The sequence below is a fragment of the Plecotus auritus genome, assembly GCF_963455305.1.
Source record: "Plecotus auritus genome assembly, chromosome: 4".
Taxonomy (NCBI): Eukaryota; Metazoa; Chordata; class Mammalia; order Chiroptera; family Vespertilionidae; genus Plecotus; species Plecotus auritus.
This window is the reverse complement of record NC_137775.1, coordinates 62,943,515-62,970,165: the sequence shown is the minus strand read 5'-3', so window position 1 is coordinate 62,970,165 and position 26,651 is coordinate 62,943,515. Positions and strand designations below refer to the sequence as shown.

The window sequence follows — 26,651 nt, the reverse complement described above, 5'->3', positions numbered from 1 at the left end:
GTTCATATATTATTTTAACAGTACATAAAAAGGAACAAACACAAAAGCTATCAATCCAATATGGATAAATACTGCAAATTATACCTATTCACGAACAAGCTTTACTCAACCCCAAAAATCAATGGCTATTTTTGGTGACAGAAACTATAGAACTATGAATGATCATTCTGTCAAAAATAAAAATCAACTGGGAAACAAAAGCCCAGAATTCTGGTCTTAATGTTGCTGTTTCTCAGACATATGACCCAATGCAAGTCACTAAACTGGTCTAATCTTTGCCTACAAAATGATGGGGAAAAGAAAGTTGCCACTTATTTCATAAACTGATATGAGGATCAAATGAGATCATTTAAGTGGAAGCACTTTAAAAATTGTAAAGTTACTGACAAATATAAAACATTCTCTTTTTTTACTCTTGATATTCTCTCAGGAAATTAGAGCTGATTGCTATTATTACTATTAATATGTTGATATTTGATGTGATTATATAGTAAGATATACAGGTGTGGACAAAAGTAGGGTTATAGTTGTAATAGAATAAATACAATAATAATAATTCAGCAATAGAATCGTTTTGTGCACTCACAACTATAAATCTACTTTTGCCCATCCCCATATTTCTTTTCCAAATGACTACAATTCAGAATTTGAAGTCACCGACTAATAAATATTAAAGTACTATACCAGAGAAACTGTTTTAACCTAATTAATTTAACTCACTAATATGAATGCTATATTTACCCCTTGAATTCCTATTTCTCTTTCACTCTCCTTTCACTTAAAAAAAATCTGATGACTTATATTCTATAGGACACCTATTATTGTCAAATTAACATTGCCATTTTACCAATGCCTGCTTTTCTTCCATCTGTCTCTCCTTCCTGTACTTATCTACAGAGTTTGTAAGGATGGAGCCTCTTAGTTTTTTCTTGTTGACTGTTTTTAGAGGAAAGGGATCTTGAAGCTCTTCTTCACTCCTGAGGCATCTATGGGTTCCATCCTGACAGGACTAGTCTGGCTGCTGGACACTCCCTGTGCAACCTTGCTCTATCAGATGAAGCAGGGAGTTAATCTCTGACAGGTGCCACAGTCACTAACCTGGATGTCCATGGTGCAAGTGGAACTCTAACCAGACCTGTGTGCACAGGTGGTTGTGCAAGAGGCTGTGGGAGAGTGACTTTATGCCCAGATGAACACCTCACCCACATCTATGTGCTCTGAGTGAGTGAAACTTTAAGAAGCTTTAACATAAAGAATGATATGAAAATGTTAGGATATTGTTCCTATCACTAAAAGATGTGCATTTAATACTATAAGAGGGAAATTTCAGAACTTAAAATATTATAAAATATTGTTTTAAATTTTTTTCTTAACTGAAGAAAGGTCTTGACTACTCTATATATTCACATAACAAGTTAATTCAGACCCCTCATGGGAGACATCATTAAAAGATAATTTCAGATAAGATAGGTAGGTGAGTAGATAGATGATAGAGACTTGAACCATTCCATAGCTTATGTTTAATCTGCAGAAATTATTTCAGAATTTCAGAAAACTGCTTATTATGTTTATTATCACAGCTCTGTTACCAAGTTAACTGATTTGTGTTTTAATTGTTATAAATGTTCACCACAAATAAATGTTGATGGCTTTAAAAAAACTTATGTATTCTAAGCAGGTGGCTAGACCCTTAGTATAGTATTTCCTTGCCTCAGAAACAAAAAACAGCAAGACCCCTAAAGGAGCTGGCTTCTTTCTGGGGGCAATCAGAAGGCTGCACCTTCAGCACTGACGCTATCAGCCTTCCTGATGGTTCCAGGAACCTGTCTGTGGACCAAAGCAGGAGATTCCCTGGAAATACCCTGGCAATTCGGCACTAACTAGTGTGGGTAAATGATTGATGACTGAGCCCTCCAAAGTCTTAGTGATACACAAGACACAAGGTACAGCCTTGAGTAGGTAGAATCCCAATTATTACTGAATTTCCCACACTCTCTAAGAATGGGGCATGGAGTTGGATTTCAAGTGATTTATCCTATATAATAAAAGCCTAATATGCAAATTGACCAAACGGCAGAACAACTGGTCACTATGACGTGCACTGACCACCAGGGGGCAGGCCCTCAACGCAGGAGCTGCCCCCAGCCTGCAGGCCCCGACCCTCAGCAGGGGCCAGTGAATGGGCAGCGCCAGGCCAGCCAAGGGGGAGTGCCAGCAGTGGCCCTCCAATTGCCTCACCAGCTGCCTGACAGATTAGCCCTGATCACTGGCCAGGCCTAGGGACCCTACCCATGCTCAAATTGCATGTACCGGGCCTCTAGTAGATTATAAGCAAATATGATGGTTCTTTTAATTTGTGAACTAAGCTTCTGCTATTCCTGTGTTATGGCTTTTAACATATACACTCACAAACTAAAGAAATTAGATAGAATTAATTATTAATTCTTGGTTTGAGCAAGAGTTGTTGCTGTGCTGATGATCTTAGAATAGTCAGGCTCACAGATGTATATAATAGCAACCTTCACTTTTTTCCTTGTCTTTTCATTGGGAAAATAGAGTAAGAAAATATAAAAACTAAACTTTATTTAGAAAAAGCACTACAATTCCATTATCCAAAATAGTAACTATTTTAATGCTATTTTTACCCTTCCAGTCTATGTACCTATATATTAACAAGTAATGCCTTGACCAGTTGGCTGAGCATGATCCCATGCACTGAGAGGTTGCTGGATTCCTGGTCAGGGCTCATACCTGGGTTGCAGGCTTGATTTCCAGTAGGGATTGTGCAGGAGGCAGCCGATCAATGATTCACTCTCCCTCTCCCTCTCCCTCCTTCTCTCTCTAAAATCAATAAAAACATATTTTTAAAAACATGTAACCTGTGTCCCCTGTTTGAGGAGTATTATGGAAGAATTTCAGCAGAAATATTGAAAGCCCAAATTCCTTCCTGCCCTTGGCAGAATGTCTTGTATGATTGGCTTCTGTGTTCCCTAGGTGGCCTTTCCATTGTTTTTGCTCCCACCTTACGTCCTCTGTTACTACTGGCTGCCTTTATTGCTAGGGGTGTGGAGTGGCTTTGTGTGATTTAGAGGTTTGTCACAGCTGAGTTCATTTGAAGATTTTGTTGTGCATCAGTATAGCAAAGTTTCAGCTTGAATCTGGGTTGCAATTCCTGCAGGTTCAGACCTGTCTAAGCATGTCTGGGAATTTGTGAAGCCAGCCTAATTCCTGGGGCCTGAAGAACCTTGGGAAGGTACACGAGCTTTGTTTCCTGCTTGGGTTACTAGGCAATTGAGGTAAATTATGAGATACTCTGACAGAAGTCAAGCTGAAAGAGGGCTATAAAGTCCCGAGAGAGAATTCATTTTAAGGGTGGAAGGAGGAAGATGCAATGAGCTCCCCAGTAACAAACCCTTAGTCATTAGAGAAGGAAAGAGGTTCTGAGTATAGCATTGTTCCCAGCCCAGTCCATACATCCTTATCTACGTCCCAGGCCACGTGAGGCTATGAGCAAAAACTGAAAGAGCATTCACTGCACACTCCATAGAACATTACGTCCTAGGCCACGTGAGGCTATGAGCAAAAACTGAAAGAGCATTCACTGCACACTCCTTAGAACATTACGTCCTAGGCCACGTGAGGCTATGAGCAAAAACTGAAAGAGCATTCACTGCACACTCCATAGAACTTTAAGGCACATATACATACTGCATTGCTTCTGACTTCTCAGATTGGAAGTTATAAAGGAGAGAGAGGTAAACCCAATTTGCCACAGACCACCAAGGTTTACAACTGTGAACTTTTAAGAACCATGCAGAGTGTGGTAAAGTTGTTTGTGCTTAGCAAAGGGTTTGTGGGAGAATGAGATGCTCGAAGAAACAGTGTCTGAGAAAGCAATGGGGATCCTTGGAGGAGAAATGTGGTATCCACTGAGGCTAGACTTGTTTTTGATCACAAGTAAGAAACCCCCTGTAATTCTCAGAAAACTCCAAAGGGAAAACTCACGCTAAGGATCAGCATTATGCAGATGGAGAAATCTTAGTAGTCTTTAGGTGACTGAATGCACCTATAGGCTGATGAGGTCTTGGGAAAACTTGCATACAGCTAGCATTTTCCTGGGCCCTTCAGAACTAGGTATAGGTTTATGTACCCACAGATGGGGGGTGCTGCTCTCCATGGTTTTATTTTCTGCAATTTCAGTTACCTGCAGTCAACCAAGGCCCAAAAATATTCAATTTCCCCAATCATCAACCATTGACAAGCTCAACGATGGACACCATCTGCTCCTACATTCAACCATTGACATCATCATGATTTAATAATCCAGGGTCACCCCAAGCAGATGATCCTCTTTATAATATACCATCAGGGCAATAGTACCCTAAATCTAAGTCACAGTTCCTATGTCATCTCCTCACCTCTCATTACATAGGCATTTTATCATCTTAAATCATCACAAGAAGAAGAAAGATGAGTACATTACAATAAGATATTTTGAGAGAGACCACATTCACATAACTTTTTATTACAATACTAGTGGCGTGGTGCACGAAATTCTTGCACGGGTGGCCGGGGGATGTCTCTCAGCCCGGCCTGCACCCTCTCCAATCTGGGATCCCTCTCGCAATCTGGGACCGCTGGCTCCTAACCGCTCAACTGCCTGCCAGCCTGATCGCCCCTAACCACTCTGCCTGCCGGCCTGATCAACTCCAAATGCCCCCCCTTTCCAGCCTGATCACCCTTAACTGCCCACCCCTGTTATATTTTGTTATTGTTAATCTCTTAATGTGCCTAATTTGTAAATTAAACTTTATCATAGCTGTGTATGTATAGACAAAAATGTTGTGTATATATAGAATACAATATTATCCATGGATTCAGACAACCAACAGGGGAATTAGAACTCTCTAGCCTGTGTTCATAGATTTTGTGTTCTATTCATCGCTATGTTATGTGCCAAAACTTCTCTTGATCATCAGAAAGAAACAGTGCCTATTTTCACAGCTCTCTCAGTACCTGTGATTTAGAATCTGGGACTGGACTTTAAAGCATTTGATCTAGATTTCCAGCAGATGCACTTAACTTCTGACAAGTTTTCAATCTGGATCCATGTCTGAGGATACATTAAAAAAATATCCTACATCAGAGATGAAAGATCACTTACCTAGGTGATCAAAAACTCTTAAGTCCATTTTTATTGACCTCTGCCAAGTTAGGTCTTCCTTGTTTTGTATTTATTAGTGTTAGCATGGCATATCTTTTTACATTCTTTTACTTTTATCTTATTTGTCTTCATACTTAAAGTTGGTTTATTGCAGGCAGAAGATAGTTGATACTTGGGATTTTTTATCCTATCTAATAAAAGGGTAATATGCAAATTAACCATCACTCTGTCACAAAGATGGTGGTGCCCATAGCCACAAAATAGCGGCGCCCAGTCCTCTCAGCCCCACCGGAGTCCCCCAGTCCCCGGGGGGTGGCCACTGAGAGCGGGCAGTGTGAGTGGACTGGCTCAATGCTTGCTTCGTCGCTGTGGTGACAAGGCAAGTGTTCCGCGCCCAGCCGTGGATGGGCCTCTGGGCCACGGAGAGCCTCTGGGCAGTGGGTGCGAAGCAGCCAGGCCCCACAGAGAGCTACTGGTGCATGGATTCATGCACAGGGCTACTAGTTAAATATAAAAATCTCTATCCTTTTAGGAGGTGTTTTTTGATCTTGTACAATTTATGTGATTATTTATATAGTTGGATTTAAATATATCATTTTCTGTTTTTTCTGCTTTTCTCATCTGTTCTTTTTTCATCGTTTGTGATTTTCTGCTTCATTTTGGATTTATTGAACATTTTAATTTTTCCTATTTTCAATGATTAGCTATAACTTTTGTTTTTGTTTGCTTTTTTGTTTTTGTTTTGTTTTTGGATTTTAGTGGCTGCTTTACAGTTTCTAGCCACATCATCCAAGATATAAAATGTGAGCCACGTATATAATTTGTAACTTTTACACACACACATATATATGTATATATGTCTTTTTATTGATTTCAGAGAGGGAGGAAGAAGGAGAGAGAGACAGAAACATCAATGATGAGAGAGAATCATTGATCAGCTGCAACTTGCACATGTGCCTTTGACTGGAATTGAACTGGGACCGTTCAGTCCACTGAGCCAAACCAGCTAGGGCATAACTTTTCTTATAGTCATATTATAAAGAAGTTAAAAGGAGCAGGTGAAATTAATTTTGATATAATTTTTATTTAATCCAATATACCTGAATTATTATTTTAACCTGTACCAGTATTGAAATATTAATAAATTCTGTTATTTTTCACACTGTCTTTGAAATCTGATGTGTATTGTACACCTACAGCACATTTCCTTTTAGACTAGTAATATTTCCAATGCTCAAGATCTACTTACAGCTAGTAGCTATAATAACAGACAGTGTGTGTGTGTGTGTGTGTGTGTGTGTGTGTGTGGCAGAGGTAAAAGAATGTATTTTTAACTTAACACAAGTAATATACCACTTTCCATACAGTTGAAAAACCTTAAACAATAAACTTGCAATTCTCTCCTCCAGGCTTCAGTGCCATTATTGTTATACTAGAGGCCTGGTGCACAAAATTCGTGTAAGAGTAAGCCTTCACAGCCATGGTGGCCGCCTCAACCCCTCCCTCACAGCTGTGGTGGCTGCCTCCATGCGGCTGCAGCCCTGACTTCATCCAGAAGGTTGTCCAGAAGGACGTCTGGACAGTCATTCCGCTGTTGGGCCGTTCAGTCAATTTGCATATTACGCCTTTATTATTATAGACTAGAGGACCAGTGCATGAAATCGTGTGGGTAGGGTCCCCAGGGCCTAGCCTCCTGCGATCAGGGCCATCTTCTGCCCATTCGCCAGTCCCCAGGCCGAATGCCGCCTCCGTCACCGGGCTGTCAGGTCATTGGGATCACCAGCTCATCCCTGGCTGCTTGGGGGCTCAGGCCTGTGGGAAAGCAGGCGCTGGCAACTTCACCTCCATGCACGTGTACCAGGCCGGCCGCTGATGGAAGGTGCTGCCCGCTCCAGGCCACTCACGCAGGCACCGCCGCTGCTGCTGCTGGGGCTTGAGGTGCTGACAGAAGCTGTGGGGTGCGCCCGCGACCTACCCGCCCCAGCATGAGCGGCCCCGAACAGGCAGCGCATTCCATCAGCAGCAAGCCCGGTGCACATGCATGGAGGTGAAGTCGCTGGCGCCCACTTTCCCACAGGCCTGAGCTCCCGAGCAGCCAGGGATGATGAGCTGGTGATCCCAATGGCCTGACAGCCAACCTGGTCCTCCCGCCACCCACCCCAATTCCCCCGTTCACCATTGCTGATCCATCAGAGCCTGCAGGCCAGGGGCAGGGACCAAGAGGTCAGCCGGTCAACCCACTCACCAGTCCCCAGTCCTGCCACGCCCCGCTCACAGGCCGGGGCGGGGGAGGGACCGAGAGGTGTTCAATGCACCTCATGGTGACCAGTCATTTGGTCATCATGGACACTGGCTTTTTATATATATAGGTGCTTTACTACTGTATATGTTATAAATCTGACAATACACTATTACTGTTTTTACTTTAGTTATATTTTAATGAGATTTTTTAAAATAAGAAAAATGTCTTGTCTATTTTCCATTTTCAGTGTTCTGTACTCTTTACATAGGTTCAGAATTTTTCTGCCTGAAGAACTTACCTTAATGTTTCTTGTAGTGTGAGTCTATTAGTAACTTTTTCAGTTTTTTGTATGTCTGAAAACATTCTTATTTTTCCTTCATAATGAAAGATATTTTCATAGGGTATTCAAGTCTAGGTTGATAAATTTTTTTTTCAGTATATAAAGCTATTTCTGCAAGGTCTCTGGGCTTACATTATTATTTTGTTATCCTTATCATGGTTCCTTTTTATGTAATGTGTCTTTTTTCTCTGAGTGCTTTTAAAGATTTTCTCTTTATTACCAGTTTTGAGTAATTTAATTATGCACCTAGGTATAACTTTTATAAATTTTCTTGTGTTTGGGATTTGTTGTATTTCTTCAATCTGTTAACCTACAGTTTTCACCAAAATAGGCCTCTTTTTTTTTCCTAAATATATTTTTCAGGTCTCCTTTCTTTCCTTTGAAAACTCTAATTACATACATTAATCAACTTTAAGTTTTCCTATAGCTCATAGATGTTTTGTTTATTTAAAAAATATGTATATACACTGAGTGGCCAGATTATTATGATCTCTGAACGCATAATAAGCTGGCCACTCAGTGTATATCCTATAATAAAAGGCTAATATGCAAACTGTCCCCTCCACCAGGAGTTCGACCAGCAGGCAGGCAGGCTGGCCAACTGCCCATGTCCCCTCCTCCTGGCCAGGCTGGCCGGACCCCACCCATGCATGAATTCATGCATGGGGCCTCTAAAAATATATATATGTGTATGTATGTGTATATATATATATATATATATATATATATATATATATATACACACACACACACACATACATACACACACACACACACACTGAGTGGCCAGATTATTATGTGTTCAGAGATCATAATAATCTGGCCACTCAGTGTATTTTTATTGATTTCAGAGAGGAAGGGAGAGGGAGAGATAGACACATCAATGATGAAAGAGAATCATTGATCTACTGCCTCCTGCATGTCCCCTTGGGATCAAGCCAGCAAGGAGGCATGTGCCCTGACCAGGAATCTAACCCTGACCTCCTGGTTCATAGGTCGATGCTCAACCACTGAGCAACACTGGCCAGGCTTGTTTACTTTTTGTGTGTCTTTTTACTTTGTTTCTTTTTGCACAGTTTTTATTGCTGTTTTCAAGTTTTTGATCTTTTATTCTCCATTGTCTAATCTGCTGTTAATCTTATCCAGTCTTTTTCATTGCAGGCATTGCCCTTTTTATCTCTACTTGTTAATTTTGGATCTTCTCATATACCCCACATTTATGAGCTATAGTAAAATTTAAAGTAGATTGTTTAATGTATGTAATTGGAATTTTCAAAGGAAAAAAAGGAGACCTAAAGAATATATTTGTAGAAAAAAGAATTGGTGGAACAGTATGCATTCCTACTAAAGGCAGTGTTATATGCAATGGTGCAAAGGTGGTGATTAACCAATCATTTTGCTCTGCTCAGGTAAAAATACATAGCCAGCAGGTATGTAAACATTCATTAAGCAAGGGAGGGCTTTCATGGTGGCTAGCCAGAGCTGGGAAGGCGAGGGTTCTAAGAACAGCTTTGGAGTTATCAAGGGACAGCTACAGGTAGTTTTCAACACACACCCAAAACCAAACAACTGTCCTACCAGAGCGCATGTCATGATGCTGGTACAACAGACTTCTGGTTGCCTTAGATCGCAAAGCCACTTAGCAGAGGCCCGCACAGGGGTACATTACTAGAAAAGTGACCTTTCTCTGATGATTCTTGAGCCCTTAAGTGAGACAGGCTCGGAGGATGAGGGACTGATGAGCAATCGTGAAGGGCGAGTTCTGCGCACAATTCTGACAAAGGACAGGCCTTGGCTTGGAGGCAAGCATGGAATCACGTTAAGGGTAGTGGAAGGGCACAAGTGGGAGCTCTGACACAAGGCACTGAGATTCTTGAGCTGGCAGCAGGGCTGAAGGTAGCGCAGTGAACCGTCCTTTCTAGCCGCATCCTCCCGAAGCCCGCAGTGAGGAGCGTTGAGGACGAAGGAATGGGGCGGCGGTCAGGGAGAAGGACTTACTCTCAGGGCACCTTTTAGGTCCATAGGCTGGGAGCAGGGTCCCCGCCCCTGTTTTCCTCTCCCCGGGTAACTCCGCCCAGGCGTGGCTCCCGCCGGGACAAAAAATGTGGCTGATTAAACTGGAAGGTGCAGAAAAGCCGGCCACCTGGCGTCTGCGGACAACCAGCAACCAAGAACCCCGCGCAGCACCCGTGGAGTCCCCGCAAGGACCCACCCTGGCCTGGACGCACGGGTCGTAGAGGAAGAGGCGGTGCCGACGCACACGAACCAATCACGACAGGCGCTTCCACGTGACCACCATCGACCAATAGGCAGTCGTGGCATTAGCAGCGGGGAAATTCAAAAGTGTTTTTTTCGGAGTGGGATTTGGATTCCTTCTTTTCTCCCGGCCACGGCTTTCGGGCGGTGAGTTCGGCCTCGCGAATGCATCGGGGAACGGCGGCGGCCTGTGAATAGGGCGGGTCGGTAAGTGCTGGGGGCGAGGCGGAGGCGGCCCAGCGGGGTAGACCACGTAGGGCGCGGCTAGAGGAGCTGGAGGGGGACGGGAGGCCTTGCTGCCTCTGCCAGTCCGCAGGGTGTTGCCGGAGAATTTGTTGAGGATCCCGGAAGCCAGAGGTGGGTGTGGACCATGCTGGGAAGAGGGCCTGGCGGGGCGCTTGGGGAGAGTTTGGACACCCGGGATCGTCTCCCAAAAGACACTTCCTCTCTCGTGTTGTGTTTTAGAACAGGGAGAGGAGATGGTGGCTGTGTTCTAACAGTTACCTTTCGAACCTGACTTCAAGAGGTGATATCTAGATGCTCAATTAATCGCCCCTTTTCCCTGTTAAACTCGAGGTCACTGGCGGCATTGATATCAGTGACCCTGGGTTAGTGGGTTGATGTTTGAGAATTACAAAGATGAGATCGACAGGAAGACAGCAGATACTTTGTTGACCAAACATCACCACCATGCAGATGAGCAAGTGCTCACTCAGTATTATATGAATACAGTAGATTCTGATATTAGAGTAGTTAAATTAGCAAATCAGGTTTCTGCCGGCAATGCACAAGAACAAGCCTGCTGATATCCCATTTATCAATAAAGGGCTGTGATGTTAGAGTCCTTGCAGTGTACAGGTTTGCTCACATAAAGCAGGTGACTTAAAGAATGGTTATTCACATTACCAAAAGGATTCTTCGCATGTCTGTATGTCGCTACCAGAATCCAAACAAACAGTCCATCACATTTTCTTAAATGACAGAATTTGCAAATGGCCCAGAGAAAATAATTCTGGAAAAAGACTGAAAGGAAGGCATTCAGTATATAGAAGAAAAAATGTAACTTTTGTAAGGAGGGGCAGCAATTTCTGTTTTGTGCAGTGGAAGTTCTGTTAGGAAGAAAACAGTAACTAGCCTATTGGTAACCTTGCTGACAAATGTCAAATATATGCATTTTTATGCACATAGCTTCACAAATACTACCTCCATTGGTGTTAACATGTGTTCACATAGTAATACTTTAGTCTTCTAGGTTCTGAAAGGCTAGTTGCAGTGATTTCTTCTCTTTAATGCTAGTTAATATAGGAATTATGACTAGTTTATTTTTTTTCCTTAGAAATGGAGGCCGAGGATTTAAGTGGCAGAGAATTGACAATTGATTCAATAATCAACAAAGTGAGAGATTTTAAAAATAAATTTAAAAATGAAGACCTTACTGATGAGCTAAGCTTGAATAAAATCTCTTCCTCTTCCGATACCACAGGTGAGTTTATTTTTTTGAGTGCCCTCTAAGGTAAAGGAATAAAAAGTTAACTACTGTATGTTCACATAATGTACTTTTCTCAGTAATTGATACTTATCAAATAGAATACTGTACACACACTCTATATTTTAACCCTTTTGTCTGGAAATAGTCCCACAATATTAAAAAGAAAACAAAACTTATCCTTTATTACAGTGTACCTGGAGGTAGTTTTCTTAACGCTCCAACTATTGTCAGCTGTTATTTCTGCTGATATACTTGCTATCAATTGATGTACTATTCTTGTTTTCATTCTTTTTTTTTGCTGAAAACAGAAAGTCTCACCGATCTTATTAAAATTATGTATAATTTAAAATCAAACACCCAGTTTTTGATTTGGAGAGTCTTCCTATTACTCCCTTGACCTTTTTTTCCCCCTTTCTCCTGGCTTCCCTGCTATCGCTCCCATATGCTAGACCAGCTCTTACTCCAGTCCCTTTTCTCTTACCCTCTGCCATAAATGAACACCACTCCCCAGATATCTGCTTATTCTTAACTCCTTTAGGTCTTTGTTCAAATGTCAGCTCACCCATTTAAAATAGTAACCTGCAGGGGTGGGAATCTGTCCTCTTTCTCTCATTCCTGTTATTATTTTTCTTCCTAGCACTAATCACCTTATATCTGACTTACTCATGTGTTTATTGTGTATCTCCACTAGAGTGTGAGCTCCCTGAGGACATGGTTTTTATCTGTTTTGTTATATTTACACAGCTTAGAATGGTGCCTGGCACATAGTAGGCACTTAAATATTTACTGAGTGATGAATGAGTGAAAGTGCCCAGATTTTAATACCCAACTTTTATGAAAAGTATTAGCTCAGAAGCCTAATTTACTACATTCAGATTGTTGAGGTCATTTGAAAACTGACCTTTAGATAAGTTTGTCGTATCTATTCCAAATGTTATATGGATGAAGGATTGAAAATAAATGGAAGAATCTGTAATCTCTTCATGATAGCAGATCATATTTACTTGAAACAACCTCGAAACCAATCTTTTGATGGTAAGCAAATTCTTAGTAGAATACCACCATATTTTATTATGTGTATTTAAAAAGCGCTATCAAAGCTTGTACACCAAGTTAGATGAGTCCTTATTTAAAACCCTCAGCTTACTCAAACTTGTAAATACTTAACATATATTGGTAATTGGGATGTACAACATTCGATTAAGGATTGAGGAAGACTCAAAGATGCTTAAAACCATGGTTTCTAGATGAGAAGAACTTATTAAAGCACTATGCTGTATGTAATGTTTTTTGGCAGCAAATAAATACTAGCACAATAAATACAATGCTTCAAGTGTTGAATGGAGGTAGAATAGGATACTTAGAGGCATGAGGACTACATCTGCAAAGACACTGTTTTTTAGACATTTTTGCAAACTAATTTGTTAGGAAAGCAATGGGAGTCAAAACTGGAAAATGAAGTTAAGAGCAGACTAGATTAAATTAAAAATAAAGCAAAATTATGAATGTGTTATGTTTTAATAGAAAGCAGAAAGTAATTTTGTTAGCAAAAGTAAAGATTTAGCCCTTGTGAAAGGTAACTGAAACCGATGGAAGGAAAGATTAGTTTCCTAGAATTTAATCATGTTCACTAGTGATTAAAGTATCGTAAACAGGAAACTGACATTAATCCAAATTGTCTTTTTATTTATTTTTTTATAATTTATTGTTGAAAGTATTACATATGCCCCCCTATTTTTCCCCATTGACCCCCTCCAGTCCCCCTTCCCCCCTCAGGCCTTCAACACCGTATTGTCTGTGTCCATGGGTTATGCATATATGCATATAAGGTCTTTGGTTGATGACCTCCCACTTCCCACCTTCCCTCTGAGATTCCATACTCTGTTCCATGCTTTCGTGTCTCTGGAGATAATGTTGGATTAAAAAAGGTTACAATAGAAATGGGTTAATAAGTTTTTAATGAATAAGTCAGTAATGAATTTTCTAAGCAATTTGGTACAGGTGGTGATGGGAGAGCCTTAGGTTATCTTTGAATAGTTAGGATATTAAAGTAGAATTATGCTATTACAGCATAAAATTTTCTTAGATTACATATGGTTTTTTTAAAGCTACTTATAAATAATATTTATTTCCATTTTTTTCCCTTCAAATTCCTAACTTTTTAGAGTACAGTATAACCTCATTAAAGATATCCATGCAATAAATAAGTTGCTGATATTTACACAAATTGTTAAAGTTTTAAAAAGAATTTTAAGGAGTTTATGTACATTGATATTGAGAGTATAACCATAATTTGAAGGAAAAGTGCAATTTGGCATTTGTTTTTATGTCTTTCTTACTTTTGTTATGGATATTTTGTTTCTGTTATTCAGATAATTCAGGAACTGTTAACCAAATTATGATGATGGCAAATAACCCAGAGGACTGGTTGAATTTGTTGCTCAAACTAGAGAAAAACAGTTGCCCCCTAAATGATGTCCTTTTAAATAAATTGATTGGTCGTTACAGTCAAGCAATTGAAGCACTTCCTCCAGATAAATATGGCCAAAATGAGAGTTTTGCTCGAATTCAAGTGAGATTTGCTGAATTGAAAGCGTAAGTATTAATATATTAACTACATTTAACTAACTACATTACATAGCTATATTACAAAAAAGTAAAATGAAAGCACGTCAGGATTACTTGTAAGAAAATTAATATTTTTGACTAGATTTTTTTGCTTATAATTAGCAATTGAATAATGTAAACTCTCTTTACTATGTACATATCTCAACAAGTTTCCTATCCTTAACTGCATAAAAAGATTTTAAAAAATAACTTACTAGTATTTAATTTTACACACAGGAAAAATAATACTCCATGGCTTTTGGAAAATAGAATGAAGAATCATCAAACTAAGGTAGCTGTGTCCTTTTTCTTAAAATTTTACTCTGAAATCTTTATTACAGTATTCAAGAGCCAGATGATGCACGTGACTACTTTCAGATGGCCAGAGCAAACTGCAAGAAATTTGCTTTTGTGCATATATCTTTTGCACAATATGAACTATCACAAGGTAATTTGAAATATCTAGTCCAAATTTTAAGTAAAAGATAACTTCCTTTGTAACTCATCCTAATATTACATTATATGAAGTAGGAATTTGAGGGAAAAGGTATGAAAGTTGATCAGATGAGATTATGGGGGAAGAATCTCACCAAAATGGAAATGCAGAGAATATTTGTTATACTAGCTCTTCCACTTGTAAGGAGTAATCCAGGGAAATAAGCATGAGCATCATCTTTGTGTTTATTTAGATTCAGGAAAAGTCTAAAGGAAAGTGGCTTCTTCACTGAGTATTTGTGGGATGAAGGATATAAGATACTTAAGCTAGAGCTTGGATAAGCTTTTCTTATGTTATGGTTTCATAGCACTGAAATATACCTCAAACTATAATTGTAGCATTGATTGGTAGTTCCCCTTTAGAAAAAAGAAATTGTAAACAACTGTAGAAGCTTTTATTTTTTGCTCACCTGCTTCTTCATATAAATAGGACCAGGCCAATCTCTTTCCTCAGACATTTTTAGCCTGGCCATTCAGTCTTCTCTCTTTCTCATTTTCTGGGGGCTCTGGATCTACCCTCAGTCTATCCTTTTGGCCACATGTTCCTATTTTCCCTCAGCCTTGTTTCTGCTCCATCCCTGATCCCATTTATCGCCAGATACCCACATTATCACTATTGGTTTGGCTCAGCCAGAATCCCCATGATAGTGCCCAAAGCAGAGCTCAATAACTGGAGAGTATTCTCTAGGGTTGAGGTTGGAGAAAAGCATTGTGCAAACTCCATGCTTGTTAAAGAAAGTTTGGTCAGGCCTTTAAAACCTGTATCTTTCCTTCATGCTACCTAAACAATTTTTGAGATATTATGGCCTGTCAATAGCAACTATAAATTTTACATCTTCAGAACACATCCTATATAATAAAAGGCTAATATGCAAATCGGCCGAACGGCAGCATTACCGGTTGCTATGACACGCACTGACCACCAGGGGGCAGACGCTCAATGCAGGAGCTGTCCCCCTGGTGGTCAGTGTGCTCCCGCAGGGAGAGCACCACTCAGCTAGAAGCCGGGCTCAGCCAGAAGCTGGGCTCACAGCTGGCGAGCACAGTGACGGTGTTGGGAGCCTCTCCCGCCTCCGCGCCAGCGCTAAGGACCCCTCGGGGGAACGTCCAACTGCTGGCTTAGGCCTGCTCTGGGCCTTTAGTAAATATTGAAAATCTCAGATTGTGATATGTAAAAAAGAAATACACTTTACCTATACCACTGCAATATAATAATAACCTCAAGGTAAAAATTGTGATTATTTTGAACAAGCTTGATGAATAGGCTTTCACGAAATATGCAATATCTCTGAAATCTTATGTGTAGTTTGGTGTGTATGTGTATGTTCATAGGAGTGGAGGACATTCTATGGTTTTTATCAGATTGTCATAGGGGTCTGTAAGCTCTCTAATTATCAGTTATCTAAGACTTTTTTGTTTTCTATCCTAAAATGTTCAATACATGAAATTCTGTCACTATTATCAATAAATGTAGACTTAACCACTATGAAATCTTACCTAATAATAGACAAACATGTAAATTGACCGTACCTCCACTACGACCACAGCCAATCAGAGTGAGTATGCAAATTAACCCAACAAAGATGGCGGTTAATTTGCATATGTACCTGGGTCCCGGGAACATCCTCGGCAACCAGGTCACTCAGAGCCAGCCATCGGAGGGGCGGGGGCCCCCTGCCCAAGCCTAAAGCCTTGGGCGGAGGCTTTAGACTTGGGCAGGGGCTGAGCCTGCGATCAGAATGAAGGGGAAAAAAAATCAATGGAAACATCCTCAGGTGAGGATAAAAAAAAAGAAAAATGTCATATCCTATGAAAGACATCTTGAAAATGCCTAAAGAAAGTTGTCATTTTTTCATGGTGAAGGGACTGGAGTCCATGTTGATGAAAATACCTTGGCGGCTGCGGTGACTGGCAGTGGCTGCAGCAGCAGGGTGATGGGGCTGGCGCCTTCCCCTGATCAGCCCAGTCACCTCCCACAAAGGGAGGCCAGACTGCGGCTTAGGCCCGCTCCCCTTTGGGAGCGGGCCAAAGTAGTCAGTAGGACATTCCCTGAGGGCTCCCAGTATGTGAGAGGGGGCAGGCTGGGCTGAGGGACCCCTCCCCAGTGCACGAATTTTGTGCAACGGGCCCCTAGTATATTTATATTCTTAAAACTTGTAAACTGTCTGAAGCTAGAGGCAATCTCTTAATCATATTAACACCCTAAGTGTCAAATTCATAGCATAGCTCAGTGACTCCCATAAATGTTTAAAACATCCTATCTAATAAAGAGGGAATATGCAAATTGACCATCACACCATCACAAAGATGGCAGCACCCATAGCCACAAGATGGTGGTGCCCAGTCCCCTCAGCCCCGCCGGAGTCCCCCAGTCCTTTCAGCCCCGCTGGAGGGGTGGCAGGTGCGTGGTGCAGCCAGACCCGCCTGCAGCCCCCCAGCCACCCAGGACTGGCCCGAGGCTCAGGGCCAGCCGAGGCTTGCGCTGCTGACAGTGGCAGCAGCAGAGGTGTGATGGGGGCATCGCCTTCCCCTGATTGCCAGGTTGCCTCCCGCCCCTGAGAGCTCCCGGACTGTGAGAGGGGGCAGGCTGGGCTGAGGGACCACCCACTCCAGTGCTTGAATTTTCATGCATCTGGGCCTCTAGTATTCTATAAGATATGTAATGTATACATTGTAGTATTTATAAACAAAATAGTAGACTAAATAGATTGGGTAATTTTTCAGTTGAAAAAAATTTCTTTGGTAATTTATCTGTAGTCAGAAAGGTAATTATGGTAGTTATTTTTGCATTTTTGGGGTGGTGTAGCTAGGTCTGATAGCTAAAGATTAGCTATCATTACTTTTTTTTTTCTCACTAGAGTCTTTGATGGAGAATTCCCTTTAGCAAAAGATGTCAACCTTTTCTTAATGACTGAATGTCATGAATGATTGTTATTATACTGCATTGTAACAGATTGCTGCTCTTGGGACTATTATAATCTCTAGGGCTTAGTTTTCCCTTTGCCTAAATTTCCTGAGGTTCTAAGGTGTCTCCACTTTATAACTGCTTTGTTATACTTCTTTTACTTCTGAAAATGGACGGTGGTGATACACTAATACATAATTACACCAGTCACATATTACATAAGTTAACCATTTGACATGAATTGTTTGTCAGAAGTGAGGTTGCCTATTTGCTTATAAAATAAAGCTCAAGAGACTTGAAATGAGCGTTTTTGCCTAAAGCTTTTTAATTGTTTTCAAGGTCCTGACAAATAAGAATCTGGAGAGTGAAGATGGCTGCACTAAAATAATCATTTTTTACTTCCTTAGGTAATATAAAAAAAAGTAAACAACTTCTTCATAAAGCTGTAGAATGTGGGGCAGTACCACTACAAATGCTAGAAATTGCCATTCAGAATTTAAACCTTGGAAAAAAGCAGCTGCTTCCAGAGGAGGAAAAGAAGAGTTTATCAGGTAAATGTATCAATGTGTGCTGATACTTTTCTGCGGTTGATTACCTGTGAAAAAGGATTAAGGTTAGTATTTTATAGAAAAACTAGTGGCCTGGTGCACGAAATTCGTGCATGGGGGGTGGGGTGTCCCTCAGCCCGGCCTGCACCCTCTCCAATGTGGGACATCCCTCTCGCAATCCGGGACCGCTGGCTCCTAACCGCTCACCTGCCTGCCTGCCTGATTGCCCCTAACCACTCTGCCTGCTGGCCTGCTCGCCCCCAACTGACCCTCCTACCAGCCTGCTCGATCCCAACTGCCTTCCCCTCCTGGCCTGATCGCCCCTAACTGCCTCTGCCTCGGCCCTGCCACCATGGCTTTGTCCGGAAGGATGTCCGGAAGGTCTCCCGGTCTAATTAGCTTTTACCCTTTTATTAGTATAGATATTGATGTAGAATGGTCACAATATAAGTTTGAATTTCAGATTTAAAGGAGGTAAGGCATTTAGAAGTAATGAAGTCTTTACTATTATGTGGGATATTTTGTTGTTGATCACACTTTCACTGGTAACACATTAAAAACAACTCAATCTAAGCAGAAGAATCACTTTTTGTGTTTGGAAATAGGGCTTATGTCTTTACCCTGGGGAAACAATATGTGATTATGAAACAGTTATTAAATATAGTTAGACAATTATCTTTGCAAACATCTTCATATCTGTATATCTTACTTAGCGACAGATCTATGAATTGACTTTAAATATTCTTACTTGTGAGATTACATTTTTGTGTATTCCATATGTCTTTACAAGTTTAATCACAGTTTCAAACATTTTACAGCATTACCGGTATTAAGTGCGCAAGAATCATTCCCCAATTCACTTGGACATTTACAGAATAGAGACATCAGTTGTGATTCCAGAGGACAGACTACAAAAGCCAGGTTTTTGTACGGGTGAGGAAACTGAACCAGTATTTTAAATGCTCATCATACATTTATATTATTTATATGTTTACATACATATTTTCATGTAAAAGTGATAACAGCGTTTAGTAGTTAATGAAGATACATATTTTAATGTTTTTTTTTTTTGTTTTTTTTTACAAATTGGGGGTATTTTCTTTCTGTTTAGAGAGAACGTGCCTCCTCAAGATGCAGACATAGGTCATCGAAATCCCTTAAAACAAACAAACAAAGCTAAACGGGTGAGTTAGTTTTAATTTACTTTGATTAAGCTGGTAGTGGTAAGGTCTTTGTTTATTTCCTAGTTGGTCACTTAATGTTTCAAAACATTTTTAGTCATGTCCATTTGGAAGAATCCCAGTTAATCTTCTAAATAGCCCGGATTGTCATGAGGAGACTGATGATTCCGTTGTACCAAGATTTACAAAAAGGTATGTTTGGATTTTAAGTTTTTGCTTTGTTTTCAAGATTGATAGCAAAATGGTCTTAAAGTCTTTTACTGCATAATAGTAATTATGATTAAAATTTTATTTAGTATTAAAGGTTACCAAATCTCTAAATGTCAGGGACAAAGAAATGAGTGAAGAATATGACTATTTTGCCTTTTCACTTATTAAAATTATTCATTAGCCCTGGTAGGTATGCTCAGTGGTTAGAGCATTGGCCCACACACCAAAGGGTCGTGGATTTGATTCCCAGTCAAGGGCACATAACTGGGTTACAGGTTCGATCCAAGGCCTCAGTCGGGGTGCATGTGGGAGGCAACCAATCAATGTGTCTCTCACATTGATGTTTCTCTCTCTCCTTTCCTCCCTTACACTCTATAAAAATCAATGGAGAAAATATTCTCAGGAGAGGATTAACAGCAACAAAAGGATAATTTAAAAAAATAAAAATATTCATTAAAGGCACTATTAAAATATAGGAAACATAAAGGAAAAAACGTTAAGACACCTGAAGCTTAAAAGACTATGCAAACATCCCCAAACTCCTGTTGTTTGAACATTTCTCACTTAAATCAGTAGCCTTTCTGGTAAGAGTTTCTTCCTAGTGTGTATTTAGAAGTCTCCATAGCAGGGGTGAAGGAAGTCTGGAGATGATTTCTTTTCCAGCCATCATTTGGAAGGAAGATGAATTCATTCATTTGCTTCAGAAGCTAGGGGATCAAGAAGTGGAGCGGAGTAGGTAGAGATAAAATGTTGTTTATTACATCCAATGTATTATCCTTCTTCTTTCAGCGAGGGTCTTTATTCCCTTGAAAGAAATGGGAATCTAGTTTCTAGCTTAGCTAAGGGACTTCTGGCCTATTCCTAACTCTAATCACTATATAACATCATTTCTATTTGAAAAGTCTCTTTGGATTCCAGAGAATCACTTGGCAAGTAAACTTTAGAAACACAACTGGTTGTTTTCAGTTGGTGTCTTCTAAAACTTCTATTATACTTAGGGTTCGACACATATTGATATTAAAAGAATATTTTCGTTGTCAGGTTGTCAAGCTCCAAAATGTCAGGTTAAGTTCCAGAATGTATTATCTTGTTATCTTCATTTCAAATATCTAGCTGAAGAATAGAGAGTTTCTCACACTCCCAAGAAAACAAAACCAAACCAGTTATTTTCTTGCTTGTTATGATAGACTGTATGCTAGGCACTATGGAAACCCATAGAAGGTTTATAGTCTAGTTTCTATCCTTAAGCTATTTGCCATCTGGAGTGGAGTTCTACCTATTGCTGTCCCTTTCTCCTTTCCCACAGTCACATCATAATTTCAATTGTTACTTATTACATAATGAAGTATGTAATTACTTGCCAATCTCTATCACTTTTTAAAAAATATTTTTTTTATTGATTTCAGAGAGGAAGAGAGAGAGAGAGAGAGAGAGAGAGAGAGAAACAGCAATGATGAAAGAGAACATTGATCAGCTGCTTCCTGCAAGCCCCCTTCTGGTGATTGAGCCTGCAACCTGGGCATGTGCCCCAAAGGAATCGAACTGTGACCTCCTGGTTCATAGGTCAGCATTCAACCACTGAACCACACTGGCCAGGCCATCTATCACTTTTAAAAAATATATTTTGATTGATGTTTAGAGAGAGAGGAAGGGAGAGAGAAAAAACCATCAATGTGAGAGCAGAACATTGATCATCTACCTCCTGCCCACCCCCGACCAGGGAATCCAGCCCACAACTCAGGCATATGTCCTGACCGGGAATCAAACTTAACAGGCAACCTTTGGTATATGGGACTGAGCCACACAGACCAGGGCCAATCTCTTATCAATTTTGTCATTGTTCAGCACCTAACTTAATCACATTTGTGCTAGAATCATGCTATTTTTTAAAATATCTTTCCAAGAGATTTTTTTCCAATTAAAAAATGTATAGTTAATAAGCCAACTTTAAAATGGGAAAAAAATAATATATTGAAAACATTGACTTCAAATTAAATGTTAAAATTATTTTGTTTTGTGGGCAATAGACAGACCACTACAACAGAATACCGAGAAGTGATTGTGCCTGGATCTAAATCAAGTGACAATGATTCCTGTGAATTAAGAAATTTAAAGGTAATTCCAATTTTGAATTTTTATATGGAGCTAGGGTTCCTGAGCCAGAGTTCACGGAGCTTTTTCTGTGGAAGGCAACTGATAGTTTATATGATATCTTTAACAGTATTCCTGAAGTTCCTAGAGATGTAGGACCACTAAGGGGAAGTGGTATAGAAGTCCTATACCCAGTCTTTCTCCAAGACTGAGGTGGAGATCAACTATTTTCTGGGATAAATGAAGTAACACTTCTTATGCATGTGCTTTAGCAGACTCGGTGGCCTGTGCTTGGGAATGGCTGGGGGAAATCATTTCCCCCAGCTTCCGTTTCTTGTGTGTTTAATCATACGATCTTGCAGGACATCTTAAACAAAAAGGAGAGAATAAATTGTGAGGGGAAGGGGTGAGGTCTTAGTCTGATGTGCTGATATGGCAGAGCAACATTGTGGACTTCAGCAACAAAGTTTTAGTCTCTGGTGCACTGATTTTTAGGGGTTATATTATCCTTATTGTACTTGAGTTTTTCCCTGGCACCACAACACAGGTCTTTTCAATTGTATACTCTATAATTCTTCTCTTTCATGGTGTTTGCTTTAAAATAATAATTTTAACTAATCACAACTATCTTAGAGAAGAATGCAGTTTAGTTAAAATTTTTCTGGATTTAGAATAACTGTCTTAGACTTACACAGACCTTAATTTTGACTATTGATGTTATTTTTGGTGATAAAATATGACCATACTAAAAAAATAGTGAGTCATATTTTATGTTAGATTCAAACTTTCTAACCTCACTCTTTAAGTGAACATATTTTAGCAATTGATTAACATGCTCATTGAAAACAAATTGGCCGAAAACCCACTGCATGGGAGAACATATTTGCCAATGTTATCTCCGATAAGGATTTAATCTCCAAAATTTACAGGGAACTCATACAACTTAACAAAAGAAAGATAAGCAATCCAATCAAAAAAATGGGCAAAGGACCTAAATAGACACCTTTAGAAAGAGGACATACAGAATGCCAAGAGATGAATAAAAACATGCTCAAAGTCACTAATCATCCAAGAGATGCAAATCAAAACAACAATGAGGTATCATCTCACACCTTTCAGAATGGCTATCATCAACAAATCAACAAACTTCAAGTGCTGGAGAGGATGCAGAAAAAAAGGAACCCTCATGCACTGCTGGTGGGAATGCAGACTGGTGCAGCCACTGTGGAAAACAGTACGGCGTTTCCTCAAAAACTTAAAAATGGAACTGCCATTTGACCCAGTGATCCCACTTCTAGGAATATATCCCAAGAAAACAGAAACACCAATCAGAAAGGATATATACACCCCTATGTTCATAGCAGCACAATTTACAATAGCTAAGATTTGGAAACAGCCTAAATGTCCATCAGCAGATGAGTGGATTAGAAAACTGTGGTACATCTATACAATGGAATACTAAGCTGCTGTATAAAAGAAGGAATTCTTACCATTTGCAGCAGCATGGATGGAACTGGAGAGCATTATGTTAAGTGAAATAAGCCAATCAATGAAAGAAAAATACCACATAATCTCACTCATTTGTGGAATATAAAGAACATTATAAACTGATGAACAAAAATAGATAGGCAAAGAAGCATTGAATAGATGTCAAACTACAGTGGGAAGGCTGGGGAGGGTTGGGGGGAAGGTAAGAGATCAACTGAAGGACTTGTATGCATGCATATAAGCATAACCAATGGACGGAAGGCATGGGGGAGGGGGATGGGGGATGAGGGCATGTGCTGGGGATTAGGGGAGGCCGGGGGATGGTCAATGGGGAAAAAAAGGAGACATATGTACTACTATTTATAATACTTTAAATAATAAAATTAAAAAAAACAAATTGGCCAAATTTTTTATTATCGTCATTCCTATTGCTATAGTCAGTAATTCAGGAAGTTAATCTTTGCTAGGAGTATGTGAGTCTACATGTGATTATAACAGATTATTTCCCTAGCAATAATGAGACTTTAGTATATTGAACACTAAGACAAATTAGTACTACTACTGCTTATGAGACTTCTATTATTTATATCTTATTTCCATATAGTCTGTTCAAAATATCCATTCCAAGGAACCTCTGGTGTCAGATGAGAAGAGTTCTGAACTTATTACTGATTCCGTAACAATGAAGAATAAAACTGAATCAAGTTCTCTAGGGAAATTAGAAGGTAAGAGTGATAAAATAGACTTCCTTAATTAAGTAAAGCTATACTTTGGCCCTGGCCAGTATAGCTCAGTTGGTTGGGCATCATCCTGTGCAATGAAGGGTTGCTGGGTTGATTCCCAGTCTAGGCACATGCCAGAGTTGCAGGCTCGATCCTTGGTGGGAGGTGTGCAGGATGCAGCCGATTGATGTTTTCATTTCCCATCAGTGTTTCTTTCCCTCTCCCTTCCTCTCTCTAAAGATAAATTAAAAGGAAAACACACACACACACTAAAAAGTAAAATAAAATTTAAAAAGAAAGCAATACTACTTTGTTTGTGAATGCTAACCAGCCACCTAATCCTATATAATAAAGATGTAATATGCAAATGGTTGTAATGACCAACCACGTAATGACCGGATCACGGATCAGCAGGAGGGTGGGGCAGCGAGCTACAAGTGGGCAGCGAGAGCTACAGGAGGGGGCAGGGCAGCAAGCTATGAGGGGGGGCCAGAGGAAGGGGGGCGGGGGGAGCTACAGGAGGGTGAGACAGCAGGCGGAGAGCTACTGGAGGGCGGCAGCAAGCTACCTGTGAGCTACTGGCACACGGATTTGTGCGCAGGGCTACTAGTTGTGATATAAGACCTTGTATTTCAGTTGAATTATAAAGAGTGTATAAAAAGTATTGAATTCTGTGGCAAAGGAAATTTATTTATAAAAAGGTGCATAAAAGAAAGAGTGGAAGGAAAGTACCATGGAGCTGACTTATTTTTCTCAGTTGGCCTGACAAATACTTTCTGGAAAGGACACAGAAGCTGTTTTTAAATGACAATTCTCCTTTTCCTCTTTAATTACACATTCAGTTTTCCACTATATGAGTATTATGATAAATGTTCTAAGGATATGTAAATGAATGAACCAGAGTCCCAAGGATGTCGCCATCCAATGTGGGAGATATAGTGCTAAATATAATGCTGGGTAGAATGTAGAGAGTGTCATGAGAACCACATATGAGAATTCAGAGGGAGGAGAAATTTGAGGATCTAATTTAGGGGAAATAAGGTAATACTTTGTAGAAGAGAAAAAATGTAAAAAACTGTTAGGGTTTAAATAGAAAGGACTAGCAGTAACTTTTAAATGGAAGGAATAGCATAAACAAAAGAATGAAACATCTTAGGAACAAAAGACAGTCCAGTTAGGCTGAAAACTGTAATAGGTAGTATAGAGATAATGAGAGATCAGACTGAATGGCTGGCTTAAATGTTTTGTTCTTTCAGATGTCAGAGTATCATTGAAGATTTTTGGACAGGGTTGTGAATTGGATGATCATTGTCCAAACAAAGGTTGCTATATTGAATGCAATTTTTTCTTTTATTTGTACTGAGAAGGGGCACTGGGACAAAACTAGATTTGTCTGGGTTATCCTGGGCTTTCCTGGGTTAGCCCTGAAAGTCCCATGTCTCAGGAAAGCCCTCAATCCCTGGCAAACTCGGATGATTAGTCACCCTAGAATAGTCTTTTTGCCATTATTTTGGTTGGGAATAGATCCTTAATCTTAGTATTTGGGGGAAACTGTTATATTTTACTAGAGGCCTGATCTATGAAATTCATGCAGGAGTAAGCCTTCCTTCCCCCGGCTGCTGGCACCAGCTTCCCTCTGGCACCCGGGACCTGGGCTTCCCTCCGGCCCTGTCTTTGTCTGGAATGACATCAGGTCTAATTAGCATATTACCCTTCTATTATTATAGATACTTTGTATGGTGTCTGTTATAAACTGGTATGATTAATAGTACTAACCTGACACATAATTTAATGGTTTTAAATGAAGACTTGTGCCAATAATACTTTATTATATAGTAAAACTTTTTTTTAAAGCTTCAGTATTTATAGAAACATAGGTTTATTTCCTTTTTTCAAATATATTGATTTTTTACAGAGAGGAAGGGAAAGGGATAGAAAGTTAGAAACATCGATGAGAAAGAAACATCCATCAGCTGCTTCCTGCACACCCCCCACTGGGTACATGCCCTTGACCAGAATTGAACCTGGGACCCTTCAGTCTTCAGGCCGACGCTCTATCCACTGAGCCAAACCAGTTAGGGCTATAGTAAAACTTTTAATCAGAAAAACTGTCCAAGTCATAAGAGTACAATGCAATACCATACATATGTATCTCTATGTAGTGTATTCAAAGGGTGAGGGTTGTGGGGTCAAAGCATGTGCATACATTCACTTAGTTAGGGGCTTAATCACAAGGAACAACAACAGCCTGTAATTATTGGAATCGAGAGTCTAGGTCAGTGTTCGGCAAACTCATTAGTCAACAGAGCAGCAAACTGCACAGTTTGCTGACCACTGATTTAGTAGATAGTGCCAAACAGTTTTCCAGAGTGGTTGTACCTTTGACCAGCATGTTCTTCTCAATCGTTTTATTGTTGGGTTTTAGTTTTAGACATTCTGATGCTGTCAAGTGATATCTCATTGTGGTTTTAATTTGAATTTCCTTGATGTATAATAATGTTGAACATCTTTTTTTTTTAATCTTTATTGTTGAAAGTATTGTCCCTCTTTTTCCCCCATGACCTCTTCTAGCCTGCCCTGTTGAACATCTTTTTGTATATTTATTGGCTATTTGGATATCTTCTTATGAAGTACTTATTGGAGTCTCTTGCCATTTTTTTCTGTTGGGTTTTCTTTCTTTTTCTCATTGATTTTTAGGAGATATTATATCACCTAGATACAGATCCTTTTGTTGGATATATGCATAATAAGTGACTTCTTCCATTATGTAGTGAAGACTTTTGATGAAAAGAAGTTCTTAATTATAATGCCTTTTAATTTATTAATCTTTTCTTTTGTGGTGAGTGTTTTTTTGTGTCTTTAAACAAATATTTTCCTACTCTAAGATCACAAACATAGTTCTATATATTTTAT

At 39.8% G+C, this 26,651-nt stretch overlaps 1 protein-coding gene across 1 annotated transcript in view; it reads left to right on the top strand.

The window, feature by feature from the left end:
* Positions 1 to 10,057: 10,057 nt before the first annotated feature.
* The window catches only part of TTK (TTK protein kinase), a 46,783-nt gene continuing 30,189 nt past the window's right edge, over positions 10,058 to 26,651 (top strand). Inside the window, exons 1-10 of the mRNA XM_080663789.1 lie at positions 10,058 to 10,209; positions 11,339 to 11,485; positions 13,864 to 14,086; positions 14,440 to 14,546; positions 17,906 to 18,049; positions 18,865 to 18,979; positions 19,158 to 19,230; positions 19,325 to 19,419; positions 21,465 to 21,552; positions 23,621 to 23,741. Coding sequence (XP_080519915.1) covers positions 11,341 to 11,485; positions 13,864 to 14,086; positions 14,440 to 14,546; positions 17,906 to 18,049; positions 18,865 to 18,979; positions 19,158 to 19,230; positions 19,325 to 19,419; positions 21,465 to 21,552; positions 23,621 to 23,741 — 1,111 coding nt within the window. The 5' untranslated portion in view covers positions 10,058 to 10,209; positions 11,339 to 11,340. The remainder of the gene's footprint in view (positions 10,210 to 11,338; positions 11,486 to 13,863; positions 14,087 to 14,439; positions 14,547 to 17,905; positions 18,050 to 18,864; positions 18,980 to 19,157; positions 19,231 to 19,324; positions 19,420 to 21,464; positions 21,553 to 23,620; positions 23,742 to 26,651) is intronic.